The sequence below is a fragment of the Centruroides sculpturatus genome, unplaced genomic scaffold (genome assembly GCF_000671375.1).
Source record: "Centruroides sculpturatus isolate CEXI.00-Female unplaced genomic scaffold, Cexi_2.0 scaffold875, whole genome shotgun sequence".
NCBI classification, from domain to species: Eukaryota; Metazoa; Arthropoda; class Arachnida; order Scorpiones; family Buthidae; genus Centruroides; species Centruroides sculpturatus.
This window is the reverse complement of record NW_019385167.1, coordinates 321,726-345,889: the sequence shown is the minus strand read 5'-3', so window position 1 is coordinate 345,889 and position 24,164 is coordinate 321,726. Positions and strand designations below refer to the sequence as shown.

At 30.4% G+C, this 24,164-nt stretch overlaps 2 protein-coding genes and 1 pseudogene across 5 annotated transcripts in view; all 3 read right to left on the bottom strand.

The window, feature by feature from the left end:
* Positions 1 to 350: 350 nt before the first annotated feature.
* Positions 351 to 2,505, bottom strand: LOC111635681 (histone-lysine N-methyltransferase SETDB1-B-like). Its single transcript, XM_023380713.1, has 4 exons — positions 2,326 to 2,505; positions 2,070 to 2,253; positions 1,819 to 2,004; positions 351 to 1,737 (listed from the first exon to the last, which is right to left on the bottom strand). Exons 1-4 carry the CDS (start codon positions 2,502 to 2,504, stop codon positions 1,615 to 1,617), a joined length of 672 nt encoding a protein of 223 aa, XP_023236481.1. The 5' UTR covers position 2,505; the 3' UTR covers positions 351 to 1,614.
* A 3,861-nt stretch (positions 2,506 to 6,366) lies between these two features.
* Positions 6,367 to 9,209, bottom strand: LOC111635676 (annotated as a pseudogene).
* The window catches only part of LOC111635677 (histone-lysine N-methyltransferase eggless-like), a 143,126-nt gene continuing 127,944 nt past the window's right edge, over positions 8,983 to 24,164 (bottom strand). For 2 of the 4 annotated variants that reach the window (XM_023380707.1, XM_023380710.1), the window contains 8 exons: positions 22,862 to 22,932; positions 19,763 to 19,881; positions 10,259 to 10,365; positions 9,964 to 10,187; positions 9,662 to 9,749; positions 9,388 to 9,461; positions 9,234 to 9,307; positions 8,987 to 9,025 (listed from right to left, as the gene is read on the bottom strand). In XM_023380707.1, coding sequence (XP_023236475.1) covers positions 9,020 to 9,025; positions 9,234 to 9,307; positions 9,388 to 9,461; positions 9,662 to 9,749; positions 9,964 to 10,187; positions 10,259 to 10,365; positions 19,763 to 19,881; positions 22,862 to 22,932 — 763 coding nt within the window. In that variant the 3' untranslated portion in view covers positions 8,987 to 9,019. Of the gene's footprint in view, positions 9,026 to 9,233; positions 9,308 to 9,387; positions 9,591 to 9,661; positions 9,750 to 9,963; positions 10,188 to 10,258; positions 10,366 to 19,762; positions 19,882 to 22,861; positions 22,933 to 24,164 lie in introns of those variants that run through there. The other 2 variants (XM_023380708.1, XM_023380709.1) reach the window with 2 other exon arrangements.

Here is a 24,164-nt window from a genome sequence, read left to right as displayed (position 1 = left end):
TGATCTTTTTGACTTTTCGAGATGAGTGTTCTTCAAGGATTTTCACTTTAAGGCCATCTGGATTTGGCAGATTGTCGTGTGATTCAATGCACAACGAAAGTTTTCATAGGATGACGGAAGGCTATATAATAACATTATAGTGAGAAGATCGTCGTTGATGTTAACATTTAAATCGTGAAGCTTATCGACAGCATCAAAAAATCTGTTGAGGTGGTCTCTGGTATCATCAGGCTCATCCATCTTATGTAGTATGAGCTGTTTGAGAAGTGTGGCCTTGCATGCAGGACCTTCAGATTGGTAAATCAATTCCAACTTTTTCCAAATTTCCAAAGCAGTCTTGCATCCTTTGACTTGTTTTAGTTCACTGGAACTGATTGTGAGAATTAAGTCAGCCTGGGCCTTGGAATCATCTTCGTCCCATGTGGCTGCTTTTTCCTAATCATCAATGGGTCCATTTTTAACTAAAATAGCTTTTGCTTGGATTTTCCACGTGTCGTAGTTATCTTTCTTTAGAGGTTTGATTTTGATCGTAGTTGTCATTATTAAATATTATTGTAAGCAACTGGAAAATCATTATATTGTCACTAGTAATTTCCCACAAAAAATGAGTTCTGTTTAAATCCATTGCCACATTTTTGTTTGCTAGCTTAATCAGAAGTTGACTTCTCGATACATGATTGTAACTATCTTCATGGAATTTTATAAGAAAGGATTCATACCTTTGCTCTCTGTTGGTTCTTTGAGTTTCGTAGTGATCGGATTTGTGGAGTGTGAGAAATAGTCCAAAAAAAAAAATCACTATGTGCTGCAGTTTTGTTAATTACACTTCTTCTTTGGGAATTTTCTTTTATTCCCCTCCAGAAGGCTCCTCCTGGGCCCATAACCTGTTGTAATAAATGCAGGATGTGGCAGCAGAGTAAAGTAAAAAGCAAACTGCTTGGTTTGAACACAGAGTTTAATCTAAGCTGTATATACTACACATACCAAAACGAAGGGAGGCAAGGCAGAAGGTACAAGAATCTAGTTACATAAACAAAGGTCTAGACATCATCTGGAATGTCCTTGGGAGAGTGTCATGATACTCTCACCAACAGTTTTTTTCATAAAATTTGATATTTTTATTTGCTTACATTTTCTCATCTTTAAAAATTTAATGTGGTAATTTTTCATTTAATCTTTAAAATAAAGCACAGTGATAGTCTTTCAGGTTTATTTAGAGCACTAATATCAATGACGGTGATACCAGTTTTTAGGAAAGCTAGAATAGGAAGCTAGGACAAAAAAAAAACTATATTTCCCATTAAAAAAATGGGTGAATGATACAAAACATTGAAAATTTCAATATTCTAAAATCTGTAGGCAAATATGAGACAATACATATGTTTGCTTGAATAAAAAATATTGAATAATGGGATTTGTACTTATAAATTGTGACATTTTGTCCAGGTATGTTCTTCAACAGTGTTAGAGCAAAACTGTGTTGTATGGGGATATCCCCAATTCTCAAACATTGTTGTAGGAATGCCATGTTGTATAAGGAATACCCATACTTTGATGTATAAAAATTCAACCATTAAAACTTCATACAGTAAAATTAAACAGTATGAAAGATAATTACCCAGTTATCAAAGGCTCATGCAATCTTTTGTAATAATAACCAGCATTTGGTAATCTTCCTGTAGGCAGTGCTTCTGTGGCTGCAACAGTCAACTGTTGGCATTGGCATTTATTTCGATCCTAATCAATATTATCATAACTACATAAATATTAAAGAAATCCCCTAAAATTTATAGTAAAGTATTATATAAGCAACTTTACTTGACAGTTATCATCACAATCACATCCACAAAGGAATTCTTCATCCAAATTCAAATTTACACCTTTAGCTGGAAATCTTGTACTAGAATATTCTACATATGGTGGATATTCTCTATTTATACTATTGATGCATGGAACAGGAATTGGTTCCTTCCCCTGAGTAATATCTTTGATTTGACAGTTTATCTGTAAAATAAAATTAGTTTTATAATAATAAATTTCATATACAAGTAAAATTAACAAATACTTACAACTGAAGGAACAAATTCTGCAGATGTATTCACATAACTATCGAAACAAAACAAATCAACCATTAATTTTGATTTTGTTTCCATCAAGTAGCGATGAACTTCAACTATATTTCTTAATCGCCTTCCACAAGGGCCTTGATAAAATACTATTCGTCTATTTCCGGCACGATGTTTTGCAATTTGTCTGTATAAATTTTCATATTTTAATTTATTCTGTAAATAAGTAACAAAATTTAAATTGGCAGAGTTTAGTTACCTTTCCCATCCTGTAAGAATCGGAATCCATAATGGATTTTCACTTTTATGTAATTTTTCTAAATTTTCTTCTTTAAGGCATTCTGGACAACACGTATGGGGAACATAAATAATCTTCTGACGCTGTATCTTACAAGTTTCTCTTTGGCCAGATTGTGAGGTGATGGTCAATGTTGACATAGCTGAAAAATTTTCCAAATAAAATTACATAAAATACTGTATTATATATTGACAGTAAAAAAAGAAATTATACTCACACAAAATAATTTCAATGCGATTTTTGTCATTGCCTTCCTTTTATAATGTCAATATTTGCTTTTATGGTACTAGTCTTAATTGTAAAAATGTTAGTTAAATGGGAATCACTCAACCTATTTCTTTAGATGGAATCCCAGGTAATTTGCCCTTTTTTCCTATACGATAATGCGCCACTGACTGACATCCATACGTAGAGAACGACGATATTTTTTAATAATTTATTTCTCTACGTTTCAAGATCTCGAGTCCAAAAATGTAAAAGGTCTTAGGGGTCATTTTTTGAACTTCACCATACGTTGTGTTATATGTAACAGCCGGAAAAGTAACAATACAGTATTTAAAGTGTAGAAAAGTTAATTTTTTTTTAAGTTTTAGTGATTTAAAAAAATTCTAAGTACTTTTCTACGCTTTATTTATGTATAAATGAAGTTTTTATGGTAATTCCAGTTTTATAACTTGTTCGTATACAACAATGTATTGATTATCGTTTTTATTTTTTCTGTATTTATAATTTTCCTCCGTAAAAATCTGTTAAATTTTTAATGAATCTGACAGTTTCTTCCTTTAGCAGCCGAATTGATCTATAAATTTTAACTTTGTAACTAGCGCGTGTATAGTTTCCTCCTCTAAAAAGTTGTAAATATCGCTTCTAAAATATATGTACCGATATAAATCATTTTTTTTCAAAAGAATAATGCTGTTGTTTATTATCGGCTCAGTTGTTTAAACTAATTTGATATAGTTTAACTTAGAAACTTCCTGTTTTAATAAATGTACATAGTTTTTCAGTATTCAGTCCGTAACTATTTTTAATAATTTCCATTGTAGACTGCATGATTCCTACAAATCCTCAGTATTTAGTTTACAGCGATTCTTAGAAATTCTCAATGGTCAATATACAATGATATACAATCGACCGTGTACAATAGTTCTTATGAAGATTCAACATACTGTGTACTGTACAGTCTGAGCAAAACAATAGTTATGGAATGAACATTTTTCAATTTTCAGTATAGTATATGCTGTAGTGTTAGAAATCTCTATTCCATAGTGCTGTAATTCTTAGAAATCTCCAACCTGCAGTATACAACTATTAGAAATCCTTAATGTTTCCTTGTATAATGGGGATTTCTTAAGGTAGAAAGCAAAATGAGGTTTAGGTCAATGCGAAAATCAAAACTACTAATTTAATTCCTTCATTACATTACTAAATATACAAGTATTTGAATAAAGTTTCGAAGTATTTTATAATTTTAAAAGAAAATTAATTATTAATACGAAGTTCATTTGACAATTTTTATAATGCTTTAATACATTAACATCATAATCGAAACTTTCTCTCCGACAAGTAAAGAGATTTATGGATATTTAAATGGCAGAACAACGATCGGAATAGTTAAATATTTAATTAAGAATATCTATCATGGAAAATTCTTTATTAAATATTTATAAAATGTTCGATTGTTAAAGTTCGTCGAACTTTTCGAAGAAATTGCTAAAAAATGTGGCCCTCTTCCTGACGTTTTTATGAAGGATTCAAAGTGGAAAGTGATGATTCCAGAGAAACAATTTTGGAGTTTTTGATTGATAAAACGAATTGAATGGAAGACAAAAATGGAAAAGGAACTATAAAAGTTTATCGTGTGAAAAAAATGTTCGGATCTAATGATTGAAGCTGGAAAAAATATGACTGGAAGACCATAAAAACAATCTTTCTTAGAAGATAAAGAAGCATCTTAATATTTCATCATCGTCGTTCTGGTTTTATGATTTTCACGAATACATACTGCACACGAATAGGCTATACAGTATATGGATAAAGACTCAAACTCGTACACTTACGTGCAAATATACAGGTAAATAAACAAACACATAACTCAACATCTACACACACAAATTAATACGCGCCCGACCCTCATATGTACGGATACAAACAGAAAGACACGAATTCGTACGAATACATATAAACATATACATGTGTAAATGAAGATATGCAGATAAAGGAAAATACCGTAAAATTGTCATCTGTTAGATACTTTATGTTCGTGTTTTGTCTGTGTGTGTGTGCTTATGATTGCTTTTTATTGTTTCTGCGAGTATGTGTGTGTGTGTTTGTGCTTGTATATTTGTGTTCGTGGCAGTATATTTGTTTGTGTATTTGTTTAGTGAAGGTCATAAAAAATCTAGTTTTATGATTTTAAAATTATCATTACTTAAGTAATTTCCTTACTAATTCAAAAATTAATTATACAAATTAACATTATTTTTATATATTTTAACATATAGCGCTACGATTTGATGTATTTTTAACGAGTTACATACATATATTTTCTATCCATAATTAAGTTGAGAAGTATATGATTATGTTTAATGACGAAATCGCCTTCTAAATGAACCAGAAAATCGTTTTAAATATTACTTTGGACCCCGTAATTTATAATCAAATGACACGAAATGAATGTATATTGGTCTTTAAATCTGTTTGGATATAGATTTTCATCGCCGTGCTTTAGTATTTTTTTTTTAAGTGAAAAATTGTATTTTTTGCGATCTAAACTCGAATTTAACTCCATAGTAGATGAGTCGTAATTCACAGAATTTAATAGTTTACATTCAACAATCTTATTATCTGTGGGAATGAGTGCAGGTGCTTTTATTGATCTGAGAATCTTGCTNTTCCATGAACCACAGCGGTACGACCATGTTCTACCTCCGGTTACCCACAAAGTATTTGGCGACAGACTGTCGCCTCTCTGTCGACATCAACCTCCACGAAAGCTTATCTGTACATGTTGACATACACTGGTGATTGTTCAAACGTATAATAACAGCGAGGTTGAGGCCAAAGTTTTAAACGTGAATATGTGTACATTGGACTTTCAACGCCGCTTTCCTGTAAGCCTAGAAGTTTGACAATAGTGTTTGAAATGTAGAGCATGACTCCTCTGACTATCCAAACGCCATTTCATACTTCTAGGCTTACAGGAAAGCAGCGCTGAACATCCGACATACACATATTCGTGTTTAAAACTTCAGCCTCAACCTCGCTAACATAACCAAATATTTGGTCTTTCACCGACGTATTTTGTATGTGTCGACATTCTCTAATTTCGGTCTTTCACAGTAACATATATATATATATTCATTCTTTGGATATTTGTATAGGATATAGCATAAAACCTAAAAAATCTTTATTCTTTTTTTTATCATCACTTCACAATTTTTAAGAACTAATTCATTAATATATACATTAGAGATAGTCAAGAGCAACCTTTGAAAATGGCAATGATTGTTACATTGTGATGTTAATGGTGTTATGACAATACTATATCTTAGTGTTATTAATTAGGTTAAGGTGTTATTAGTTTGATGTGATTCTTTTGCCTATTCAAACAAATTATTTTTATCATTTTTTGAAAAGGATAGTAATGTGATCTAAACTTCTCTCTCAAGATCGCTGAAGGATCAGATGTATTGCATATGCCTTGCCATTGATGTTAGAGAACCACATGTAGCTCAACCACTGATGGAATTTAACATCAATGATGTCTTATAATTAATATATTTTAATAAATTTTACTGTATTTTATATATTTTCACTCACATTTATACATAACTGTAAGATATTAATTAATTAATAGTAATTATTTCAAGACTATATATACTTTTTTTTGGAGCTTCCTCACCAGTTGTAGCTTTATTGTTAATCTGATTAGTTGCAAGACCATTCTGTACTACAATGCCATTAACCGAAGTCTGTACTTGTCCTGTACTTATCATATTATGTACAGGTGTAGTGGTTGTCAATTCAATCACAGTTTTGACCACTTCCACTTTTTCCAATCCAGGTTCTGCCTTCTCTGATATAACAGTAGGTACTACAGCCACTTCTCGGATTTTCTTAACTTCTGCTTTCTCAATTATTGGAGATAAATCAGTAGCGTTAACAATACTGACATTATCTGGCACTTCATGCTTTTTACTTAAACTGTCTTCTTAAATGTGTAACTTACTGTTTACTTAATGTTTACTTAACTTACTGTTTACTAAATGTTTACTTAAACTGTTCTTAAATGTGTAAGCGTCAATGATGGCCCGTTCAATTAAGTGAGGAAACATTTGCTTATGATCTCCAACAAAAAAGGTGTCTGGCATGTACGAAAGTTTTTCAGAATATTGGTTTGCCAAATTCAATGGAGAAGTCACTTTATCTGTAATAATATAGTGCATGAATGGAGCACAACTTGTACCAGGATATCCCAACCACATAACTTGTATTGGGGCAGGTCTAAGAGCGAAGATTTCATTACAAGCTCCTTTAATATAGCCATTCATGTTTACCAAGATATGAATTCCATCTAAATATATATGATCTGCTGCTTTTCCATTGCAAGGAACCTGAGACAAATCAACAAAATGCTCTGTTTCATTGGCAATTTTTGAACGGAATGTAGTTCCATCATCAGGACTTAATGCATAGCAGAAAATTTTTACTTTATCTCTATTATGCATTCCAGGGACACTTTGCATTAAATGAGAAGTTGGATGATTACCAAAAACTGAACTAACATAGCCTATTCTAAGCCAACCATTACTAGTAGCTAGGTCTTTAGGATGTTAATAAGGTGGTTTATGTAATACCTGAATCTTTTCTAAGCACAAATTTGCATGACGAGCAGCAATAGCTTTGCGAAAATCATGTGACAATGGATATAACATGCTATGGTGAGGATGAACAGATGGTAACCTATTTTTATCCAATTGATCAGCAACAATTGCTACCAATTTCTTCATTCTTAACTCATAATCGGTCCAATCACAAACAATCTGGAGGCAATGGGCTAAATTACAATAGGCATCAGGAAAGTCCGGTTTCAATTTCAGAGCTGTGCGATATGACTGAACAGCTTCAGGAATGTTTCCAGAATCTTTATGAATAGAGGCTAGATTGCTGTGTGCATCAGCAAATGCAGGATTAATTTGTATAGCTCGAGTATAACATTGTAGAGCACCCTGTATATCTCCCATTTCCTTTAATGTATTCCCCATATTAGAATAAGCATCAGCAAATGTTGGTAAATCCTAATCGCTTCTTTATAATGCATAAGAGCATCATTAAGTTTTCCTTGTTGCTGTAGAACACTTGCCAAATTTGAATGTGCAGCTGCAAACTCTGGAAATACATCTAAAGCTCTTAAGTATAAACGAGTAGCTTCTTCTATAAAACCTTGCTCTCTCTTGATATTATCAATAGCTAGACCATTTAAAGAATCTGCATGTGTTGGACAAAGACGCAGTGCAGTATTGTAGCATTCCTCTGCTTTTACCACTAGGCCTTTTTCTTTAAGAGCATTTGCAAGATTACAATAAGCATCAGGAAAATTATGTTGCAATTCAATAGCTCTTCTGTAGGTGTCTATGGCTAAATCAATCAATCCTTGTTCATAATATACACAAGCAAGATTTCCATGAACCACAGCATTATTGGGACTTAAATTTAATGCTCTTAAGTAAGCAGCAACAGCTCTGTGAAATACTCTAGCTTCTTTTAAGACATTTCCTAAGTTTATATAGGCATCCAAAAAATTAGGATCTAAAGCAACAGCCTTTTCAAAATGATGTATGGCTAACCATATTTCTCCCTGAGCATTAAATTAAAAACACATCCAACATTGCTCCAGGCAACAGCAAAGGTAGGACAGGTTTCAATTGCCTTCAAGTAGCGTGCATTTGCTTCATCAAGACGACCTAAAGCTTTCAAGAGATTACCTAAATCACTGCGAACGCAATATAAATCTGGATTATATTGTAGTGCTGATACATAAGCTTGTACAGCTTGTTCCATATCACCTGCAGCAACAAGAGCAGCTGCCAAATTGATATAACCATCAATAAAATCTGCCTTGAGCCGCACAGCATGGTGATAATTCTCCAAAGCCTCCTGTAATTGTCCTCGTTCCTTATAGACATTTCCCAAGTTTGAATAGGCTTCTGCCAACAATGGATTCTGTTTGATTGCTAATGTACTGAAATGTGCAGATTTATCTAATCGACGACATTGAAAATGTATAGAACTTAATAATAAAAGCACTCCAGTATTTGTTGGATCCTGTCTCCATAATTGCGTGCAATGACGCTCAGCACTCTCATAGTCACCTGCCTGATATTCTCTGTGTGCCAATTCCCCCAAACTCTGAAATGCTGCAGCAACTGCAGTGTTGGGCATATCATTTGGTCTACTTCTTTTATTGCCATTTACATTAGACGTCTCTGTTATGATTGCAGCCATTTCTTCTTAGGAAAATCGAAACTGTCAAGTCTTTTCTAAGGAACAAAAATTCGCTACAAGTAAAATCTTAGAGAATGTCTTTAGTCCCGTTCGCCGAACGACGTCATCATTTTTGCGCACGAATTTATTGGGTGTCAAGGGCCTTATTTCAAGACTAAAATAAAATGAATCTGTATGTTAATTAATAAACTTTTTTTATAAACTACAATTTTGAAAAATACAAGATAGCTAATACTCAAATTTACTTTCATTGTTTTATTAAAAATGTAATTTATAAAGATGTTATTTATTTTTACAGAATTAAATATTTTGCTATTTATTTTATATAATTATTTAAAAGTATCACAAAATTTTAAACTTACTTCAGGATATTGTTGAAGATAACTTTTAATGAATTCTTTGGAATCAGGATGTATATCTTCCCACACTTCTTTCCCTGATGAGAAATTTATTCTGATTATTTATATATTTATATTTAATATTATAAATTTCAGAACATATTACAAATACACTTACTTGATTCACAGACTAAATATACTTCATTATGTTTCACATACTGTGCATAGCCATCATCAAAGAAAACAAGATACCTACATGAAAAAGTGTTATAAATTCTGAACTTTTTCTATTAATTTTGACAGAACAATTTCCAAAAACATTTGGGAAATTTTTATTATACATAGTAATTAGTAGCAGTATACAAGAACAATATTATGACTCTGGAAAATTGTAAATAATTTGTTATATAACTATATAGAAAATATTTACATACATATAGAAGGTACAGTACCTGTATCTATTCATTAGTTTAGGTGGTTCTGCAATAACACCTGCATACAAAGATGATCTAGGACTCCAATGTTCATCTCTATAATGTGCTAGAAATACATAAAAGCAAAATAATTATTATATTAGTTACAAATATTTTTAAAAATAAATTTAAAACTGGCTTATAAAGACAACTTCAACTATCACAAAAAGTTTATTCATTAAAAGATTTTGGATTGAATTGATTTTTATGAAAATGTTATAAATATTTATTGATAAATAATTTCTGATAAAAACATTTCAATTATAAAGTTTGTATCTTACCAACAACTCTTGAGCCAACTGAAAGAATTACATCAGGAGGTTGAAAATATGCTAGATGTTTTGGTAAATAAGCACGATTAGAATTTGCTTTTCCCATGTCAAACTTAATCTTGCAATACTTTTTCCCTAAAATATTTGTTTTGATATTAACAATTCTTGCTCTTTGCCAAACACCCAAATAACTTGCTCTCATAGCATATACTCTCATGCCAACTGATAGTTCTCTGAAGAAAAGAAAAATATCTCAAAATGTTTTAAACTAAAATTTTAAATGTCCTGAATAATTAATACATACTTTCTTATTACCGGTCCTATTCCCGGAAGCACAGGTTTTTGGATTTCATACTGTCCTACAATATCTACATCTTTAACAAAATTCTTTGCAGAGTTATTGAGTGTATTCTAAATTAAAAAGAATGATTAAAATTAACAGATATACTTTATAATAAAGCAAGTTAATATATAAAACGAACTTTAATAATTATTTATTGAGAACAACAGTAAAAATTATTTGAATCATATATATATATCGCTGAATAATCAATTAATTTACTAATAATAAAATTAATTCATTATATATCTGTGAAAATGGAGTTTCAGACCTATTTGATGACAGCAAATGTAAAATCAAGGTCATATTCCAGTTTCCTGCTCACTACCAGGATGGTAAAATGTTAAGATTTGTCAAAATCCTCTTGTCAGTCCTGACACCAGTTAGGATAAACTAGTCACATCCTAACTCGCAAATTAAATTAAAGTATTTTCCAAGTGGTTTGAAATAACTTCAAAGAATTTATTTAGGAGAGTTTATTTAATAGAATATGTGAGGTTGACAATGGCATTAGGCAATAAGTTAATCATAAATGATAGTTTAGAATATAATGAAAATATTTATTTAAACATCTAACTATAAAATATATACATAACAAATTCTAAAATATAAATGAAACCAATCAAATAAATCACTATACAATATAAATGGAGAGGATCTAATATCTAGCCTCTAAACATTACTTTATTTGAGAGTTTACAATAATTTGTAATTGTTACCTGTTCACATACATCTGAGGTGGTAAAGTTGAGAACACTTAAATAATATCTAGAGATTGAGAACTGGGAGATATGTTGATTGAAAACTTGGGCACTAGGCAAGTGTGCCAAATGAAAGTGAGAACTAAAACACAGCTAAAACATAACTAGAGCACTGACTCGATGGACCACAAATAGTATTACTTGAACATCATGCCATGCTTCTAACATGAGGAAGAAGTCAGACAGTTTTTGCTGATAGTTGAGTGAGACATCATACTCAACTATTGTTTTAGGAGGAACTAACTAATCATTTCTCTCCATGACTCAAAGGAAGTGCTTCCTTTCACAAAGAAAGATAAATTTCCTATCAAGTTGATTTGAAGTAATATTTAAAAATATTAATTTAATAATTTCTTTAAAATATCTTCCCTCAACTTCAGGTTATCACATATTTAATAAATAAATGAGAAAGAATTTTAAAAGTCTATTTACTGATGAGAAATAATTAAAAAATGTTTTAAATATTAATTTCTGTTATTATTTAAAAAGATTAATTATTTCACTTGTAATATCAAAACAACAGCTCCTTTAAATGTTTATTAATTTTGGTGAAACATGTATATATAGAATGTATACAAAATGAAATTTGAATTCTTAAAATTTTATTAATTTGAACAAAGAATGATGAAAAGTAATATAAAACTTTATAGATAATCAGATCATCATTGTAGATATACTATTTTTAAATATCTTATTATTAGCATCAGTGACAGTGCTCCTCTATATAATTTTACATCATCATATACTATAATGTCTAATTATAGTTATAGAGTTATTTATTAATATAAATTACAATGTATAATTGTAATGATAAAATTGCTTTATTTTTCCAATTTTGAGGCTTGAAACCCAGAGTCCTAGACATGTACCTTATGGGCAACCAAGCACTTATTACCATAAAGATTGGCAATATAAACATTTGGTATAAGAGAAAATTTGATAATTTTTTATCTACATAAGGGTAATCCAACTTTTTTCAGTTTCAGTGCAAAACAGACGAAAGATGTTTATTATGTGTATATGGAAAATGTGACATTTTGAATTCTTAAATAACAGAGTATAACTAGATGACATTTTAATAAGAGCAGGAACATTTTAACATTAACTAGCTACTTGGAAAATTTGGCAAATGCAAGAAAGTTTGGTGCCCTCTGGAACTGGTTAACATGGTACTGGAGTTATATAAGAAATGCATAATGTTTGAAACCAATGAGAAATGCTTTATTAAGCATAAAAAATTTTAAGCATAATATTAACAGAAGATATTCACAATAATTAAATTAACTCAATTACTTAATATTATTTTTACTTTAATTGAACAAGCTTTTTCTTTTAGAAGACCAATTTTTAATACCATGCAAGGACTGAATTTTGTTTCCTAGTTTGACTCTGGTTCCCTGATTCCAAAATATCAGGGAAAAAACAGGAAAGAAAATGGTGTTTGTGTGTGTTCGCCTATATTTTGCTTTATATTTTAGGATCCAATGGCCAAAAATTTTGAAATTTGGCAGGAATACTTTTATATATGCCGTATTAATGCTGTTACATTTTGGAAATTATAAGTTGAGGAAGAGAGAGAAATAGAGAGGAGTGTAGGGGGTATATGTCAAATGGGGCTAGATTTAATGAAAATTTTATTTTGTACTAGGTTTTAGCTTATTAAAAACAAATATATTATTGGCACATACAGTTTTTTTTAAATTCACCCCTATCCCAAAAATTCCTGGTTTTGTCATTCTTCTAATGCAGGAAAGTCATGTAAGAGACCCTACCAGCTTTTCTGCAAAGGATTTCTATAAGTTAGTTTTAAATAATTTTAATATTAAGAGTCAATTAGCTATATACCTATACTTGGGAAATTGGGTGAAAAGTTTCTTTAAAAACAGGGCTAAAAAGTAATGGGTTTTCATGAAAAAGTACTAAAAAAGTAATGGGTCTTCATGAAAAAGTCATAAAAAATGCTCCTAAAAACGTATAAAATGTTTTATATATATATATATAAATGGATGTATTTCACTTTTCAGCCAAAACTACACATCGCACATGAATGGTGTTTGTATGTGGTAGTAGCCCAAAGTCTCCATTCATGNGCAACAAAAATTGGCCAGGGCCAATTTTTGTTGCCAGTTCAGCCCAGATTGAGAGCACTGAGCAGTATGTTGGTTTATTAAAGATTCAAAGTCAATTTTCATTTATGTATTAAAAATTAGTCAGTGTTGATTCCAATAAATAATCTACTTCTCCTAACAATGGAAATATTCATATATATGTTCAATGTTTGATAATACTTATACCACCCCTGGCAAAAATTATGAAGTCACTTTTTTATTAGAATGTTTTTACAGTGTTGTAATTAAGCATGTAATAAAAATAAAACAAGCAAATGATACAAAATACTTTTTAATAATAAAAAAATATTTTGGTTAAAGTACGACGTAAACAATCAAAATAACAACATATAAATTAAACACAAATTTTTAAATTTTGCATATAGGAAAATATTTTGGAATCACATCAAACTGAGAAAAAAAGAATTATAAAATCAGTCAACTTTACTTTTTTACTTTAGCAATACTTTTCTGTTTACATTTGGTCCATTGCATCCAATTTATCAAAAGATAGATATGCATCTTCAATTACAAGTATTATTTTTGATTTAATTGTTTCAACATCTGCATGCACAATAAATGAGGTCTGGAGATGCCTGCACACAACTTCCTGTTGTTCCTCTGTTGTTCCTGGAGAGGATCTAATATCTAGCCTCTAAACATTACTTTATTTGAGAGTCATATATATATATCGCTGAATAATCAATTAATTTACTAATAATAAAATTAATTCATTATATATCTGTGAAAATGGAGTTTCAGACCTATTTGATGACAGCAAATGTAAAATCAAGGTCATATTCCAGTTTCCTGCTCACTACCAGGATGGTAAAATGTTAAGATTTGTCAAAATCCTCTTGTCAGTCCTGACACCAGTTAGGATAAACTAGTCACATCCTAACTCGCAAATTAAATTAAAGTATTTTCCAAGTGGTTTGAAATAACTTCAAAGAATTTATTTAGGAGAGTTTATTTAATAGAATATGTGAGGTTGACAATGGCATTAGGCAATAAGTTAATCATAAATGATAGTTTAGAATATAATGAAAATATTTATTTAAACATCTAACTATAAAATATATACATAACAAATTCTAAAATATAAATGAAACCAATCAAATAAATCACTATACAATATAAATGGAGAGGATCTAATATCTAGCCTCTAAACATTACTTTATTTGAGAGTTTACAATAATTTGTAATTGTTACCTGTTCACATACATCTGAGGTGGTAAAGTTGAGAACACTTAAATAATATCTAGAGATTGAGAACTGGGAGATATGTTGATTGAAAACTTGGGCACTAGGCAAGTGTGCCAAATGAAAGTGAGAACTAAAACACAGCTAAAACATATCTGACCAGTATCTAATAAATATTTTCCAGTGGCATGTCATGACATTTGATAATAGGAAAGCTTGTTTCTGTAAGAAGCTGACTTCCATGGGCAATCAGTTAATTGTGCGTGATGGTCTGGAGTCCATTCGTATTCGTTTGTTCGATAAGCCAGTAAAAACCGTAGACTTCTGAATGTATTTTTCATATCACAATTACATTCTGAATTGCTATTCATGATTCAAAATGTAATTGTGTAGATTTATAACTTAACTCAACCAATAGGAATTTACTGGTATATTTTTATGATAGTTTTGTATAGTTGACAGGAGTTAAAAAAAATTCATTAAAATATTTGATATTTTTATTCTGCTCTCCCATCTTATATTACTTACGGATCTAAGGGCTACAGTTAAAAATAAAATAATAAAAACTTACTTGGTAAAATGTGTGGTAAATGTACTGTACATACCTGGTACAAAATATTCTTCAATTGTATGAATATACTTTTAAAGAAATTATAATTAAATATAGCTTTGTTAAAGAAACGTACATAAAAATAACATAAAATCTTCTTTACTTTTCAAATCTTAAAACAATCCACTTAGTCAAATAGCTCCCTACGAGTGGAATCAGAGAAGGTTCTGCTAGGTGCATGCATGCAGGCTGCCAAATCCCGAGGGTGCCGATGCAGGTCAATGTCAAATGCCTCTTTTGTTGCATCACTACTATACCTCAAAGGACGCGACAGGGTTGTTGTACATTTTAAATGTTTTTCATCATAGCTGTAAAAATCTAAATATGTTAAACTTAATAGATTGTCTGTCATTTGTTTTCTAACTAATTCGTTTTAGAGCCAGGGTCCACAAAAATTTCCAAAATTTACAACTTTTCGGTCACTCTCATTGAACTGGAAAAATTTCTGTCTTTATTACATCTAATATTACAAAGAAATCAGTCCCCACAGTACTCAGCTAGAGATTGGTTCGGTTAAGCTTATGTATAAGTAAAATTTTGGCTCTTTCATCAGGGTTTTATTTATGTCCCCATTCCCTAGTCGCTTAATTATTTAACTACTTGTTAAGTAGAAATAAGTTGAAACCTGTTACTTTGTACATGAATATTTGTAGTCTTGGGAAAAAAGTGGAAAGACAAATTTTTACGGCAACTGATACATAAATCGTAAATTTAAGGAAAATAAATTCTAGAGCTTTGTACCTCTTCTGTACCTCGTGCATCTCTCTCATTCATTAAATTTAGTTGCAAATGATGCTACCAAAGAAACAGTTAATATTTTAACATTGTACAAGAATTGTACACGTTTTTTTCTACATCCCCTTATAGATGGGATATACTAAATCATAATATCACTGGTTTAACATTGAAATCCATAAGTAATATAAGGTGGGAGAGCAGAATAAAAATATCAAATATTTTAATGGACTTTTTAAACTCCTGTCAACTATACAGAACTATCATAAAAACATGCCAGTAAATTCTTATCAATTGGGTTAAGTTATAAATCTACTCGTGTTTCACATAATTGGGCGAGGGCGGCCAAATATCTAGCAGGCAGGCAGATAACAGCCCAGAACCAGTCCTGGATAGAATTGGAAGCATTATATGTGTGTAGCTTCCACCAGCTAAACCAGGTGAGCTTGGTGCTCTGTAAAGTGCATGCGCGAATGAGTATAATCTGGCTGTCTGAAAGCTGACAATATAGAGCTTCCATTCCGCTACTAATATTTGAATATACAATAGAAATCTTATTGTTTTTTTCACATGAACTATAGAAATTTGTAATAAGATACATAATGTGGTTATAATAAAATATTAATTTTAATTATAAGAAAATAATTGCACAATATGTATTTATTTTTTAGAAAATACAAGGGAAGTGGCACATCCACAGCTTCCAATGACGGCACGCCACTGGTATTTTCAGTTATTTTCTGTCTTCTACATTGCATGTCTCATCATAAGAAATGCTATAATATGACCATTGTGCATCATCTACATTGATCAAAGAAATATGGGGCCAAAGCTTCAGTGATTAAGTATCTCATTTTTTGATGTGACAATGAGAATTCTTTTGGAAGATTGTCTGCACACTTGGCATTGATTGTCTCCTTTATATGACATGATGCAAATGAATAATTGCTTGCTGTCATTTTCATAGTCCATATAAGCTCTGCAATGTAAGCACCATCTTTTGCACTACAAAGTTGAAGCACTGGTTGTTGCAATGATTGGTGTTCTAAACTGGCACCTGAGTCTACAACATTGCTCACACTAGCAACACTTTCAGCACTAATACTTTGAAATTGAGACATCTGAGGGGGCAGTCATCCATCTTAACTGCTTGGGACCAAAGGCTTCATTGCATTTATTTATATGTTCGTAGCAGCTTGAATGTTGGAGGATTGCAGTATGGGGGTATGCTGGTTGCTATTTTTCTCCTGAATGCATTTACAAAAATAAATAAAGAAATTCCACATGGAAAGTGAGAAAAAGCTAAAAAAGCAAATTTGCCTCAGAAAAAGCTAAAAAAAAAAAAGGAGCTATGAAAAAAAGCTAAAAACGTGAGTCACTTTAAGCCCTGAAATAATATAGTCTCTCTTTCTCTCTGTCATGATACAAGCACTAATAATTAACTACTAAAAGTGTAAAAAATTAAGATAATGTACTGTACTATATGTTAACAAATGGTTTATTTATGAGCATATATATATACAGCAGGTGATTGGTTAATGAACATAATCTGTTCCAAGACTTTGTTTGCTATCTGAATTGTTCGTTAACCGATTATCGATTTACCATAGGTTTTTATGGAAATTTGATTAATTCGTTCTGGAGACCCCCAAAAAAAAAAAAATATACACTTTCTTACTAAGTTTATTTATATGTAATAAAAAAAATACATACATACACAGTCTTGCATTTTTATTAGTCATGTTTTTTTCCATTTGTGAGGGTTAAAAAATCTGTCTTATGTCGATTGCTTTTCTCTCTTCTTTAGGATTTTTCAGAAGTAATTAATAGCATTCGAATTGTAGAGATCCTTAATCCAATTAACCTCAACCTGATTTAGATGCCATTCTAAGACCATTGTTCTGACATCCTTCCACTTCTTCAAAAGATGTTTAATAGCAGATATTGGCATTAATCCTCTTTTTCAGAAGAAAACATCTCGCCAAGTTTCTTGGTGTTATTCATTCAAGAGTTTTTTGCATTCTTCTGTCGTCAGATCCATTTCAGGTTCTATCATGTGCTCTTCAATGTTCTTTATTTCTCAGATGTGATTTTTGTTACTCCTTTAGTTGCTTCAGTCTTCTTGATTATACTGTATCTTTCTTAGATAAGACTGAACTGTGGCCTATTGTAAACCTGTTCAAGCCATACTGCCCAGCAACATCAGACATCTACCCACTCTCTACCTTTGCTATTATACTCTCACCTTTCGAAAATAAAAACCAACACAAAACTTAACGAGTGCCTGCCCTATAGTCTTGCAAATATAGGTATACCTCGAGTTATGTCATTCTCGATTATACATCATTTGTCAAAACATATATGGAAAAATAAAAATCAAGTTTAAGTCATTTTATTCGACTTTATGTCCGTCCGCCACAAATATTGAAGTCATAATATCACTATAAAAGCATTAATGCACATAAAATCATATTAAAATATGTACATTTACAGTAAATGTTAATATAATCATCATAAATCCTAGAGAACGAAACATGAAAACATCTGTGTTTCCATGTTGTCGTCTTATTTAGTGGTCTTTAAGTGCTCAATATTAGTGTTTTCCACGGTAGCTCCAATATCTACCATTTGGCGTCATTATCAGAGTCACTCAATATTGGTAAATTTAATATAAATTAGTTTATTTTCTACTGTTGCAAGATAATTTTAATAACTGTATTTGTTATATAACGTTACAAAATCATCTTATTTTATAATGTCTTAGAGCAAATCACATTCACAAATAAAGAGTCCACGAGGTACTGTAAACATCGCCAAATTGTAAACATGTACATTTACAAGTACGTACTGTACGTACATGAATTCGTAAATTTAGATTACTTTTTTCTGTACTATATTAAAAACTAAAATTTATTTGTTTGTAAGCTTAAAATAGATTCTTATTAACCATATATTATTAAAAATTCATTTATAAATAAAATACAAAACTGGAAATGGTTATTTGTGGTTTAGCCTAGTGACAAGTTAATTCGGAGACAAGTAAATTCGACTTACGTCGTTTTTCGACTTAAGTTGCCTCTCCTGGAACCAATTATCGACATAAGGTGAGGTATACCTGTACTATAAAAGAATTGTTTCTGTCAGAAAAATAAAAGGATGGAAGTATAAGGGAGAGTTTCAAAGTTCAGAGGAATACTATCCAATCAGTATCTACCAGGTTGAGGGATCATATCAATGTCTCCTGTGCTCTGAAACATTCTGAATTATTGCGTGAAAACAAGGGAAGACTAATCGGTATTCATTATTTTATGTCGCTTCTTCTTGTGTTTGTTCTGTGAGGTGTTTGCTGTCTAAACATAAAAATCTTTCTCGAAAGTGTTCATTATCCAATTTGTTCATTAACTGATCACTCACTGTATATATAAATGCTTATAAGAATTATATGCTAACTCAAATAAATAAAAAGATTTTTAAAAAGTGAAAGATGAAAAGAAGTGTGAGAGTTACAGGTTATCTGTAACTATCACACATATCTGATATATTTTTTAATATTGCATTATATGGATAACTTTCAGTTAAATTTTTTAATAAAATAATTTTTCTCAAATGTTAATAAATTTTTATAATATAACTGATGTTAACTTTCATAAATCTTCATTTAAATGCTTGCTCTGGGAATGAAAAACTAGAGTATATTGCAATTTCATTTTGTTTACAAATTAAAACATATACATCTGTGATAATGAATCTAAATATGAAATCCATACAGGTTGAAAATATTCAAAAATAATGAAATTTCTAGTTTCTGTTAACACAATATACATTTTATTTGAATTATTAAACAACATATTACTAAAAGACTGTTATAAGTGAAAAGGTAACTTGAATTTTATTTTTCAAATAATAAAAATAACAAATTGCTTTTATATATATGCATATATAAGAAAATTTTTCTATGAATCATTATCCAAATATTAATAATTATGATTAAAAGTATCAATATAAATTTTTGCTGCTAACGCTATTCTATTTTCATATATATTTAACTTACAGAATGTTTTGGGCTTTTGATTTGTTGATTTGGGGCTAACTGAGCAAGGTTTGAATCAGCTCTCATTAGCTGAAGAGTAAATCTTGCCCTTGCTTGTTGTAGTGCATCTGATGTATTTCCTAAAAATTGATAAGATTAATATACAGTATTAATATTTAATAACAACAGGTGCATGTCTATATTTAATTTCAATATTAAAAACTATGATATTTTACTCTTATAATTATGATATAAAAACTATATACAGTAGACCCTCAATTATCCGGACTAATTGGAGATGAAGATAGTCCGGATAAGGAAAAATCCGGATAATCGAAACAAATATTTTAATTTGTCTTTTAATGATAATACAACACGTTTTCTTTTCAATGACATATCGGTAATATTAAAAATAAATACTGTATTTAAATTGTGATCAAATTTTCAAGACACAAATGTTTTATTGAATTTGGACTACTACTGACCAGCGCTAACAGACTAGCTATTGTTTAAAAGGCCCTCTGGCGGCTCAAGAAGACCGATTTTATAAAATAAAAAGCAGTTGAAACTGCTTTTTATTTTATAAAATCGGTCTTCTTGAGCCGCCAGAGTTTCTTGAGCAGTTGAAACTGCTTTTTATGAATAAAAATTTGACAAACTATTTATCATTTTATGACGAGTAAAATTTTTTCGTCGCATTCTCGGCTTTTAAGTAATGCATAAACCTTCGAGGCGCGAGGCCCTTCGGACCGCGAGGCATAGGTGGTGGCCCATGTTGCCCATGCCTTATGCCGCCCTTGGTTATAGAAATGATGTAATTTGAGTATAAATTATTTATAAATACACGTATGTCAAGTTATATTTTTATTACGATGCAAAATATATTTAAGAGTTTACGACCACTGTGCCGGGTGAGACGTTGTTGAAACAAAAAATATTATGCATTCCATTACATACATAAACAGTGTCATAATTCGCCAAGTGCAAATCAGCAAATTCGTAAAATTTTTGTTTATTTTGAACGATCCGGATAATCGAAAATCCGGATAATCGAGGTTCTACTGTAGTTCCAAACATATGGCAGACTAGTGATGCCCAAACTATGGCCCTTGAACTAAATCCAGTATACAAATATATCAGATAACCAAATAAATAATATGGTTTTTGAAATGTGAATAAAAATGCTTGTATTTTTTGTTTAGAATAATTTTATTCATCAAAATATTCACCTTCATAGTCAACTACATTTTTCCAATGGAAGGGCAGTTTGAAAATACAATTCTTAGCATTAAAACTTGAGTTACTTTTATAGCTGCATGATTTGTAAATTGTTTGCCATGCATATTATTTATTGTCCAAAGATTAAAAAAAAGTGGTAATTTGGAGATAAGTCAGTAGAATAGGAAAGATGAAGCAAAGTTCCATCCCAATTGCATTATTTTATTTCTTGTAATTTCTGCAGTGTGTGGGTTGCATTATCTTGTAAAAACAAAAGCAACTCAACAATTTGCCATAAATGACTGTTTTTGCCTTAATTTCTACTCTTTGTGGTGCTCACTGCACAAATTGCTGTGAAGGCTTAACCAATGTTCAAATACTTGTAATTGACAATACTCCTCAAAGTCCATCAAACACAAAGAAAGACTTTTTTCTCTGGGGTCATTCAAATCATTTATAAAAATGGTATTTTCAATTTCCCTCCTGTTGAGAAAGTGTAATTGAATATGAAGATGAATATTTAATGAATAAGATTATTTTATTCATCAAAATAAAAAAATGACATTATTTATTTGGTTACCTGATATTTGACACATTCCTTATAAATGATAGACCTACCTTTTGTATATATGGAATATACAAAATATTTGTAGCCAGTCTATTTAAAGACTTATGTACAATTATGCCTGACAATTGAAAAGTTTGTGTAGTACTGATATAGGCTATTATTTTCAATACAAAGGAGTCAATACTTATGATGAAGACAAATGTTTATCATCCAAATGAAGACTATAAGATTTACCTTCACTAGTCATCTCAATATCTTGCTTTTTAACATGTGAAAAAACTTTTAGTAGTAACAAGCAGAGCAATTGGACTGTAGTTGCAGAATTACTTTTGTCTTTGTTTTAGTAAATCTTATTATAAATTATTGTATTCCAAGAATCAGGAATTATCTCAGCTAAAAAATATTGCATTATGGTAAATTTTTTTAAAAAATTCAGGAAGTATACCTTATACCAGGTGTAGTTATAAAATATAATAAAAGTGTTACAAATTTTTATTTATATAAGTATAATAGTGATTATTTTATATTTAATTTTTTAATAATTTTCATATTTGTAATAAATAAAAATTTATGAAAAATTTAAATTAAATAAAAACAGATAAGAATGATTTTATATGATTTCATGAAAAATACATTAAAAAATATAATCATATAGGTATTTTTTAAATTTTAAATATTGATTTATTTCTTCTCATAGATCATATAAGTTAAAAATTCAACATAAAAAGAATAAAATAAACATATTCCAAAATATAGAGTAATACCCAAACTTATGTGATAGGTGGGACCGAGCGATGACCTTGTAAGTCAAATTCACGTAAGTCGGGGGTATAATTTTGCAATTTGTGTAAAATCCAAGTTGGATGTATATAAGCTAATAAATGTTCTCGTTAATCTTATCTCGTCTTTTGATTCGTTCACGGTTACAAGAAATCACCACATAGGGTCTCTCAAGTGTTTGTAGATATAACAAACACAGAAATAAATAACACAAAATAAATTGTAGCTATGTGTCAATTCCGCGTGACACGTCTGAACATGTAAACTGAACAATAGTGTGGGGAAGTGAGTAATCAAGAGTTGCGTGTCGCTCAAACAAAAGACGAATCAACGAGATTTGAAAATCACGTAACTCCGGGTTCGCGTAAGTCGGGGTAGCGTAAGTCGAGGTATTACTGTATATGATATATAGTTATTTAAATCAAATTCTGTATATTAAAATTTAATATAGAATAATCTAAATTTGATTCTTAAAATTACATCTTCAATTTCCTAAATTTCTCAATATCCTCAATTTCTAAATTATATTTAGAAAAATAATATAAAATTCTTACGTGAATTTTGAGATGAATATTGAATTTCTTCAAGTTTTCTTGTTGAAGTATCATCCTTCAACACTGAAATTCTGAAAAGATTTTTTAAAACAAAACATTATCAAAACTGAAATATATTTATAATTTTTAAACTTATTTTAGTCTACATTGGGAGAAAATACTTCAAGTCTATTGGATGAGTGAGCAAAGCAAACCATGTAACCATGGAAGCGGAACAGTGGGACATTTTTAGTCAAACATCACAATTGTTTTAATTCAAAAATAAAGAAGTTTTTTTTTATTCTGGTATCTAAAGATTGATTTCCATCAAAACAAACATTTTGATGGAGAAAATCTGAAAGGAAATAGGAGAAGGAAGTAAAAAAAAATTTCATGTAATTTGAATAAAAACTGTTATTCCAATTTCAGTATGGAAGTTATTTTGAAATAGATTTGAACTTAATTTATACTACTCCTCAATCAGAATTAGACAGATGAAGGTATACATATTAATGAAATTTTTATAAATAATCTACATTGGAAACAAGTGGGCCAAGCCCCCTAGTAAATAACAATAATTTTATATTAATACACTTAGAAAAACTCACAAAATAAAAATTAAAAAGCAAGAATTATAATAATCAAAATTTTGCAAATAACAAAAAAAAAAACATAAAACAAAAACAGCTTTAAGAAGCTACTTATTAATAAACCAAAGAATATAAAATTAATTTCATTATTCAAAAAGGCTGTAATCTTGTAAAAGCTTATAAGTGGGTGCTGTAAATAAGAATATCATCCCTTCTTTATCCTGAAATACAGTAATACCCCAAACTTACGTGATAGGTGGGACTGAGAGATAACCGCATAAGTTGAATTCGCGTAAGTCGGGGTATAATTTTGCAATTTGTGTAAAATCCAAGTCAGATGTATGTAAGCTAATAAATGTTCTTGTTAACCTTATCTCATCTTTTGATTCGTTCACGGTTACAAGAAATCACCATGAGTCTCTCAAGTCTCTGTAGATATAACAAACACAGAAATAAATAACACAAAATAAATTGTAGCTATTGTGTCAATTCTGCGCGACATGTCCGAACATGTGTGGGAGGAGTGAGTAATCAAGAGTTGCGTGGCGCTCAAACAAAAGACGAATCTACGAGATTTGAAAATCGTGTAACTCCGGGTTCGCGTAAGTCGAGGTATTACTGTACTCTAATGTATCTAGTTTTTTAATAATATTTCAGCCTTTAGGGCATTAATCAGGTGAGTCATTACATATCATATGGTTATATTAAACACTTTAGAGCAGTGTTTCTCAACG

Excerpts from the sequence above, each read along its gene's own strand:
- LOC111635681 (XM_023380713.1), bottom strand. The coding sequence starts at position 2,504 with ATGTCAACATTGACCATCACCTCACAATCTGGCCAAAGAGAAACTTGT. Across the intron at positions 2,005-2,069 it reads CAGAATTTGTTCCTTCAGTT|ATAAACTGTCAAATCAAAGA; the intron begins GTAAGTATTTGT and ends TTTATTTTACAG. Across the intron at positions 1,738-1,818 it reads ATTGTGATGATAACTGTCAA|GATCGAAATAAATGCCAATG; the intron begins GTAAAGTTGCTT and ends AATATTGATTAG.